The 9,993-nt window shown below is 37.9% G+C and overlaps 1 protein-coding gene across 1 annotated transcript; it reads right to left on the bottom strand.

The window, feature by feature from the left end:
• Positions 1 to 865: 865 nt before the first annotated feature.
• On the bottom strand, positions 866 to 8,031 carry LOC108863242 (myosin-3). Its single transcript, XM_018637609.2, has 24 exons — positions 7,687 to 8,031; positions 6,926 to 7,202; positions 6,741 to 6,842; positions 6,520 to 6,663; positions 6,283 to 6,433; positions 6,167 to 6,194; positions 5,873 to 6,038; positions 5,707 to 5,770; positions 5,600 to 5,613; positions 5,435 to 5,519; positions 5,157 to 5,260; positions 4,927 to 5,065; positions 4,630 to 4,748; positions 4,360 to 4,512; positions 3,805 to 3,894; positions 3,619 to 3,696; positions 3,350 to 3,508; positions 3,035 to 3,241; positions 2,656 to 2,861; positions 2,426 to 2,561; positions 2,225 to 2,354; positions 1,989 to 2,135; positions 1,864 to 1,907; positions 866 to 1,783 (listed from the first exon to the last, which is right to left on the bottom strand). The coding sequence occupies exons 2-24, from the start codon at positions 7,196 to 7,198 to the stop codon at positions 1,130 to 1,132; spliced, it is 3,393 nt and encodes a 1,130-aa protein (XP_018493111.1). The 5' UTR covers positions 7,199 to 7,202; positions 7,687 to 8,031; the 3' UTR covers positions 866 to 1,129.
• Between the last annotated feature and the right edge of the window lie 1,962 nt (positions 8,032 to 9,993).

Raw genomic sequence — 9,993 nt, 5'->3', positions numbered from 1 at the left:
CTCTCCTGGCGGCTCTCTCTCTCTCATCTCTCTGCGCACCTCTCTCTATCTCTCCTCCTCGCCTTTCGCTGTCTCTCCCTTCTCGCCGGCGCCCTGTGGTGGTGACCGGATCTCATATCTTTTGCCTCTTTTTTCCAGATCCAAATCTAATATAAGGTGAGGTGATCCGAACCCAGATCTCTTCTCATGCATGTATACTCCTTTATACTGAATCTAGGTTTGGTTAGACCCTGTTTGAGAGTTATGATGATAGATCATGATGTTTGTTAGGTTGGTAGATGAATGGATCATGTTGCATAAGAACCTTCACACTATTTAGAAATGACTACCTTGTGTTGATATGGATGATTATGATGACTGCTTGTGTGAATAGTTTCCTTGATTCCATATGATGATTGATGAATGAGATGTCAAATGGTATAAGTTGTTATGAATGAGAATCTGAAGTGTATTGTGTAAAACACCAATGTCGGGAGCTGTCTAGTGAATGAGCAAGAGTCTAATTGTAACTGATTGAGTTAAAGTGAATGAGAAATAAGGAGTACTTCCGTCTACTCTTGAGATCAGTAATTTGAATGGGCCCCAATCTTGCCAGTCCGAGTCTGACAATATCCTGGCTCATTATGAAGTAGCATTCCGGCTCTGACAGCATCCTGGCTCATTGTGAAGTAGCATTCAGTAACACTATGTAACACTACGTAGAGAGTTCATGGAAATATTATTTTATATCATAAAGTTGCTGGAAATATCAAACTTCAGATTTCTAATCTTAATTCAACCAAGTTTTTGACCCAAAAAAACTCAACCAAGTTTTTGAACTGTTGAGCGAATCAATGATAGATGATGCTTCTTTGCGCTCTCTCCATGAATTTGATGCTTTCGCAAACATATTTTATTGATGCTTTATATGTTTCCACAACACTGGTCAGTCCACATCTTGGGACAAATGGATATTAATACAGGTTTAATGTATAAAAAAATATTTACTGAACTTGCCAGTAGATTTGGACTCATAATAGTCCCATGAGTCTTCTCACCTCTCACAGCAACAAAACCAAAACCTCAGACAAACATCAAACGTGTAAAGAAAAAACAAATAGACGTGAGTCTCAAGAAAAGAAACATACCATTAATACCTGGTACTCCTTAACCTCCCCCACCACTTGGACTTTACCCTCTCCACTGAAGGTGAACCACCATTTTCTTCACTCCCAAGTCTACTAAGTATCGTTTTCGTTTCCCTTAGTCTCCCTCCATAGTCCTTCTTCCAAGTCTCAAACATCTGTTTCAGCCTCCTTAGCTCCCTTTCAGGACTCAAATTCGCTTCCACCTTACCAGATTTCACTTCCATCAAGAACTTTGTGTCGTCTCCAAACACCTGAGCTCTCTGTCCGAATTCTTCTGCTAACCGGCTTATCACGCTTAAACCAACACTTCCATCTCTTCCAGGGGTTCTGAAATCATAGCTTCCAGAGAAATCACTTGCGCAGTAGCTAGCGTTCACAGATGCATCCGAGTATCTGGGTGATCCCTCGACATCTAGGCTTCTCTTTGCAATCGAAAGACTGGACTGCAATGATCTCATTTGCTTTTGCCAAATCTCTTCCATGGATTTCATCTTCGTTTCGTATTCAGACCACCTGTTGTCGTACTGCTGGAGTCTCTGTCTGAGAATATCGTTCTCCTCTTCTTTCTCACGAAGAGCAGCTTCGGTTCTCAGAAGCCTGCGCTGAAGTTCGGATAGTACTGACGCCTGCACTAGCACCTCCCCTGACTCATTTCCCTGCGTAAGAAACCAGTTAAAGAGTCATATTAATATCCTTTTAGTATGATGCAAGCAAATAATGAAAACTATGTAACGACCTTGGGGCCTCCACCGCATCTTCTAACCAGCTCGCCACGAATAGCTGCAATAAAATAAAGGTTCAGAAAGTCATAAAAACTTTGAAAATAAAGGGCATCTCAAGATTAATCAAACCCTTTTTTACCTGACTGTATTACAACAGATGCATCAACCTTGGCTTTATACTGTCTCTTAGCAATCCCTCTCTTAACACGGCTTTGTATAGCAGAACAAGCCCTATGCTTCCGTAGTAACTCTGTGTATTCTTTTCTTATCTTTTCTCCACGAACAACTGAAACAAAAGGATGTAGGAAGAGGCCTTAGCTCAAGTTAAGCTGAAACTGTCTCCACTTTATAGTGATGAGGGAAGGGGAAATATACATGATTGAAGAAAAGTAATTCCTCTTTTATACTCTCTAAGACGACTTCGTGCCTGGTGTCCTCTAAAACAGCTTTGGAGACGTAAAATCCCATGAAGAGTGCGGTTCCTTGTATCTTCAAGAACACCAATCTGTGAAACGAAGACATTGAAACAAGAGTCTATAATTTTTGGCAAGACATCAAGCGATTAGACTATAGTACCTGTCCTGTTCTGAAAAACAGTTTTGTGTAGCCGACTTGATACATCTCTGGCAAGATGTTGAACTGATGAAGAATTGCAACCGAAACACTCAGAGGATCTTTCGCTGCAATGCTCTCCAGCAGAAGGAAACCATACCTAAAAGTATGACCCAAGAAAAAAACAACATGAATGATTTATTAGTTGCAAAACTAATGGAAGTGCTGCAACTGAATACTGATGGAGTTGTTACCTTAGGGCAAATTTCTGATGAGACATTCTCGTAGGAAATCCAGACCGGGAGATTCGAACTACCTCTAGGACCCCACAGCATCTTAGCTGCTGTAAGACAAGCTCTTGCTCATACAACCCCGGGGACTGAACACTGTTTGGCTTTATGCAGCGAATGAAATGTGGGGTGGTCTTCCCTAGACGTTGCATCAATTCGAAAAGTTGACTCTGACAAAAGTATCCAGTGATGGTCAGTAATCAAAATATTATAAGATGTTTCCTTCTAAAGTCACAAGCACTTTGGATAAGAAAAAAAACCGCAACAAGCTTAGATGTTGCTTAGATCATCACGTAAGAGCAGATTTAGAAGCAAGCTGTGTCAAAGGTAAAAAGTGACCTACCTTAAATTTAGTTGCTACACTGAGTCGCTGGGAATCAGCTCCACCTGCTTTGTGTAAAGGACCAACAACAGGTTTTTCAGAATGGACGAGCATACTAGAAGCAAACGCTTGGGGAAGGTGGCGAGAGCAAGATGACAAAAGCTTAATAGAATCTGAATGCAGCAAATCCCGGTTCTTCTCTAAAAATCCACTTGTCTCATATGTAACCTGAGTTAGAAAAAAAAAAGCTAAGTAAAAGTTGGCCTTATCAAGGAACCATTGTCAAGCATAACATTCTTGTGGCATGTGGTGCCACTTAGTTTCTAAAGCTATTACCTCTCCAGCATAATGAGCTACGGTGAAAGTCTTCCCTCGATCTCCTTTAAAACAGGAATTATCACTGAGGTGTTCCTTAAGCTTGTTGGCAAGTGTCAGATCTGTGCCATTCGGGAATGTGGATTCCTCATCCAGAAGAGAGAGCAGACCTAATGGTTTCTGCACACAGGTCATCGCCAAAATTTTAATATATCATACTGAGGAGCAGATATACCAATTTGTAGCATATGATGGTAATTGACTCTAGAGGAGATTAGTTATCAAATCACCTTTTCAAAGAGCCTAAGACAATTTTGGTTGTCCTCAAAATCAACCCTAGTCCAGTCAATCCCATCTTTGATATATTCCTGGAAGAGCAGAAAAGACATATTAAGTCTTCTGAATTCGATAGACTGTCTGTCACGTGAATACTCAGCTTAGATAACCCATAGCATAGCAGGAAGGGGTAACTTTACCTCCTGCTCTAGCTTGAATAGATGGCGATTAAAGTGTTGCTGCAATCTCTCATTCGCATAATTTATGCAGAACTGCTCAAAACTATTCTTCTGCAACATGTGAGGATGTTATTCAGAAAACCAAATTAACATTGGTACAGAATGTCAAACAGAAGATGCATACATGAAACCATTTTCCAGTGAAATCTATACCACATTCTTTCTCATCATGAAATGTGGATACTACCACAAATCGAGCTTTTAGAAAGATAAGGTCAGAAAAATTTATTCCTATGCATTCAGATTTTCAGCAGATGGTCTAACGTAGAGATAGTTCCATGTATGCTGACAGTTAACTGTAAAGCTTCTAGGACAGTTCTATTCCAGTTGATCCTTAAAAAAATATTTCACTATGTGATTGAGTACTCTCGGGACCTCACCAGTATTTCCCAAAAAAGTTGCTTTGTTTTTCTCATGATTCAGTATTGTTAACTTTGATCCGAATATCTAATGTGGAGATAGCTTATGTAAGTTCGTGCAGGAAAAAGCAAAGAGAGACTAAAAGAAGAAGCATACATTGAATGACTCAAAGCCATAGATGTCAAGAATGCTGATGGATCTGCCAGTTCTCCTCTTTCCCACGGCAAGAGATTTGTTTATCTGTTCAACCAGCCAGTCAAATAGGCAGGCATATATTGACTTTGCTAAAGCATCTCTTGCATCAATGGCCTGAGATAAAACAAGAAACAACAAAACAAAAACAAGCCATTATTTTTTGAAGGAATAGTCGTGTACTGCAAGGCATAGGTCATGATTACAGAGTGAAATTCTTTATAAAAGGCCTACCTGCGAAAGTGTTAGCTTCTGTACAAAAGTTTCATTTCGAACTTTAATATTACGCTTTGATAGAGCTAGCTTTAGGTCATTGATGTTGCACCCAATCAATCTAGCAACAGTTGATAAACCTGCAAAAAAAAAAAAAAAAGAAACAGCAACTAAGTTAGCCGTGATTGTGCATCCACAAATGTTAAGCAGAACTTAAGTTAGCCTTGCTTGTGAATCAAACAAGAACTATAGAGGTGACCTCATACACACGAGATACAGAAAAGTGGAATAACGTAAAAAAAAAAGAGAAAGTATTACTTTCATCTGGCTCCGGCTCAGCGTGATTTTCATTGTCAATAACGGAGAAAGAGACATTCCCCAGCCATAATACTGCTGCAAGCATTGCAAATACACTTTCTTGGTCTTCTTTACTAACGTGCACAATATCTAAAGCTTCCTGCAACAACATCAAAGAACTTTTCAATCAAAAGGACAAATTAAATGTCTTACACATAAAGATGGAAAAAAAAAAAGAAGAAGAGATTTACTTGAACAGCTTGAAAACGTTCAGCGTCATCAACTCCTTTAATTATATAGCAACTGCTCTGTCTCAAATAACTATACTCTTTTGCGCTTGTCAAATTTAGCTTCTCTGATTTAACAATGAGTGGAATATAAAATATCGTTACACCAGTTAGTCAGCAATTAAATCTCTACAAGAGGACTTAATTGTACCTCTAAGCGAAGGTGAAGGGATGCAAGCAGAGAATATTTTTAAAAAGAACTGTTATAAGCTCTTTATGGGATTCAGATTTCAAAATGATACCTCTAAGCGAAGGTGAAGCTCCAGCACAAAGCTGATAAAATATATGATATGACCTCTCTCCTTGCGCACATTGAACCACTCTAGACTATTAAAATGTGTCAGAAATAAATAAAAAGGCATGCCAAGTTTACCATACAGTGTTGAAAATAGTGTAGAGGAACTTACCTTTTCTAGTAAAACTGCAAAAAATAAAGAAACAGCAAAGGCAAAGTCAGCATTTGTAAAGGAAAAAATAACAAACATTGTGGAGCAACTACAGGACTTATGCTTACATGTTTGAATTTTAGCACCGGAAATCTTTCCTGTTTCACTGAAATGAATCTCTATCAGCTTCCCCTGTCAATTTTAACATTAAAGAAATGTTATGACACAAACAAAAAAGAAAACCTTCACAGCTAGAGTACTAAAATAAAAAATAAAAAAGATTATGCATCTTACAAAACGACTAGAATTATCGTTTCTCAGTGTTTTTGCATTTCCAAAGGCTTCCAAGATGGGATTGGTCTTTAGTATCTCATACTCAATCCCACTTCCACCTCCAAGAGCAGCCAAGTATTGCATTGCTATCTTTGCTGTTTCAGTTTTCCCTGCTCCACTCTCTCCACTGTATTAAAAAAATTATATAATATCTTGTGATAAAAAAACACTTCACGATGCCAAAGATATTAGCGTGAATATAGAAATAAGTGCGCTTAGATTTACTTAATAGGCAACTTTAAAGGAGGAAATTACCTGACAATGATAGATTGGTTAACTTCATCTGGAAAGAAACCGAGAAAAGAAGACAAGAATGAAACATAGAACTGCAATACGTCAAATTATTAAGAAATGTAGAAACATGATCACACCTCGTATCATTTCACGGATTGCTGTATCTGCAATAGCATAGACATGAGGGCTTTGATTTGATCTTTTTCTGTATGCTTCAATGTTTCGTTCTCCATACAAAGGAACCTCCTTGAAGGGATTCACAGCCACTAGAACGGGCCCCGCTTTTGTCTACCACACATCACAGAAAAACTCAGAAAAAATCAATGAGAAAGGCTGTAACATCTTACAATAGAAGAGAAGCACAAAAGTCTTACATATATCATGTCTTGGTTGTACCTATACTCAAGGTTATACAACACTGATGGTTCATTTAAGTAACTTAGTTGCATAAGATCGTCCACTCCGTCAAGGATATCAGGATTTGCAGGTACTAGAGACTCTGATATGACTTTCAAAACCTGCTAAAATCAAAAGTCGTAGCAACAGATTATTACGATCAAACACTTGAAAAGTAATAATCAAAATTTTAACTTACATTGCCCTCAGGAAGTTTAATAACAGACTCTTCTCCTGAAGTTGAGAGCACCTTCCCCAGCTCCCAGTTACCGTTTGGAAGTTGGACCCAAAATTGAAGTGCCTAAGACAAGGAGGAATGTTTGCTCTAATGTTTTGTTCCAAAAAAATTTCATGCAAGAAAAAAAGACCAAACATTAATCATACCTTTTTCCGAGCGTATACGCTTCTGTCACTCCACCTGGGGTCATCACTCTCAGGCAAGGGCACAATTGGATCTTCATCAACAAGTGAAGATTCGTCTCCATTTGAAATGGTTTGCAGGCTGTAGGGTGAATCCTCATTACCAGTATCCACTCCCCCAACAGCTCCATTAACACCATTCTTCAAGTGATTTTCAAGGGGTGATGAATTAAGAAATCTATAGTCGGCCGGCATTGATTTAAGTGACTGAACAGATGGCTTAGCCTTGTTAGACATTTTCCTGTAAGATATAGAGAGCTGTTCAGTTCAAAAGATAAAAGTACTTGTGGTTTCCTTTTCGAAGAAGACACAGACCAAATTTTATGTAACAGAGGGGGACCATAGTTTAGATCATAGACTAAAAAATGCTCCTTCAACATGTTCAGACTCTATTTATTTAATTAGATTGTAAGATTAATTAGGCAATCTATGAAACCATGTAAAGTGAAATTTAGAGACTTTCTAGTTAAAAGCCAATGTAAGATCCACCAAAGATCCTAAGGCATATTCTTTACAGACAACAATTTGACTTTTTGATCAGATGATCTAACACAAACCAATTTAGACTGAATCTAATTTCTATACGGTTAAAGTTAGAAAAATAAGTGAAGACGTTTCTCTAGCAGAAGACGGCTTCCATACACACCATCAATAAGAAAAGATGAAGAAGAGTAAGGACTGAATGAAAGTTGTAAAATTGATTTGGATCTTAGCTCATAGAATACCTTTTTCAACGATTGTATCAGCAAACACTTATTGGTGAGAGAGACTTGATATTCAAAAGAATTTTGATTTTTCCGAAGAGATGAATCGTACTTGAATATACACACGCAAATATCTCCGTGGTAGACTCAGGAAACGATGACTAATAAAATAAGAAGGATATATGAAACTAACTTAAAAAGTCAACTTTGGAGAAATTATACAAGACCAGAGGGGTTATGGGTTTTGGCTGTAACAATGGTTAGTGAGAAAATTGGAGAGAAACAAATCAAAGAGGATTGGAGAGAAAATGAGAAGGAAGAAGAAGATGAAAGCTGGCAACTTTCTCTGTGCTGAGTAAAAATGTATTCTTTGACTTTTAATTGGAAAGTCATCATCCGACCATTTTCTATGTCTTTTATGGGGACCACCACCACCACTCGGATTTTTCAAGCACATCACACGTCATGTCGAAATTTCCATTTTACCCCCATTGATCTTTTCTTAAACGCTGTCGCTGCTTTAGTTTTTCTCAAATTATGTGTTGATCAGAAAGTTTTAATGATGATATTTTTCTCATTTAATGATTTTTTTAATTTTAATTATAACTCAACGGAAATTATTTCAAAATTTTTAAAATGATTTAATACGTTGCTGTCAGTTATATAAATTGTGTTTTAATAGTATAGATCTAATTTCTAACAATTCAAATTCAAAAAATTTAGACAATATATTATGAATATCCACAGAAAAACAATGTAAGGGAGGGGGGAATTAACTAAAACATGTAGAAGCGTAGTCAAGTAAGTAACAATAAACTAATTTAGAATTGGTCCATGTTTCATAATCACATCTACGGTTTATGTAATGAAATCAACTTTAGTACCTGAATATCTTTAGCTTATGTCCTTTTCATTGGAACTTAATAATATAACTCCGGCCTTGTTTGTCAACAAGAATATTATTTAATTGGTAGTAGTTAACTAGTAAGCCGAACGAACATTAATCATGATAAGAGCACCATTAACGGAGGTGCTTAATGGGTTGCTTACTGATTTTTGGATTTAAAAAAAAAGAAAAAGAAATAATTAGAGAAGCATCGGTGCTTAGTTAAGCTTTAGAAAAGGCAGTGCTTAATAGACACGTGTTGCTCATTCTGCGTTCCTTTCTCTCTCTCTCTCACGAAACGCAAGAGTACTTGTCATCTTTGCTCGGATTTCTCTCGCGGAAATCGACTCTGAGATTCAACGTGATGAGGAGATCGCGGACGGCGACGGCGACGGCAACGGCGAGAACATTGAAGCAAGAAACGGTGTTGGGACAGACGAGCTCGAGAGCGGTTTTGGGCGGATCACAACGTCGAATCCGTCTCCGGGGAAGGAGAGGTTGATGGGGTCATCGCGTTCAGCGGTGTTGAAAGCGGTGGAGGAGACGAGGACGGAGGCGTCGCAGCCGTTGGGGAAACAGTCGCTAGCGAGTTTTGTTTCTTCCTCTCCTGCGATCTCAATTCTCCCGTCACTTTCCGTACCGAGAAGCTCAATGGAATCCTCCCTGTCGATAAATATACTGATTCAGGTACTCAAAACATCAATTTCTAAGTTTATTACTGGTGAAAGTAGATTTGAATCAAATCTCTTCAAACGAAATTGAAGTTAATGTGTTATTGGTCCTTAATTTCTGACTTTGCTGGTTTGATTTATGTTCATAGAGGACAAAAGACCAGAGCTTTACGTTGAGTGTGCATTGTATATAGATGGAATTCCTTTTGGTCTTCCCATGAGAACAAGGTTTCTTCTCTTTTCTATATATACTTATCATGATTTTGCCTTCCTTCATTATGTCTCTGTTGTGATGTTGTGATGACCTTTGTAGAAGCGTTTTGATGTTTCATATTGGCATATTGCTCTCTTCTTAATTCCAGATTGAACTATAGGGCCACCATACTGCTGGAACAAACTCATCACTGTCTGGAATATAGAACTTGGAAAGTTTAATCCTTCAGAGCACAGACAACTCAAGCTTGCAAGGAGCTTGGATCGTGGCATTATTTTCAGGGATCTCAAACCGAGTAACAACGAGCGAAAGTAAGTATGGAATGGAGTTTTTTTTTCTCTTGGTTTAATTGAAGTTGTGTAGAATGTATATGCCAAATTTGTGGATGAAAGGTATGTGTAGCTTGGTTTACTCTTGAACTTCTTCTTCTTGGTTTACTCTTATAGGATGTTTCAAACAATGTTGGCTTACTTTCTGATGATGGCAAGAGATTTTACAAACCAAAGTGTTTTTTAATTTTTTTATGATCTTTTAATATGTTTTATCTAATAAATAAA

The sequence above is a fragment of the Raphanus sativus genome, chromosome 5, assembly GCF_000801105.2.
Source record: "Raphanus sativus cultivar WK10039 chromosome 5, ASM80110v3, whole genome shotgun sequence".
In the NCBI taxonomy this organism is placed as follows: domain Eukaryota; kingdom Viridiplantae; phylum Streptophyta; class Magnoliopsida; order Brassicales; family Brassicaceae; genus Raphanus; species Raphanus sativus.
Note: the sequence above shows the minus strand (reverse complement) of the source record. Positions and strands in the feature narration are given on the sequence as shown.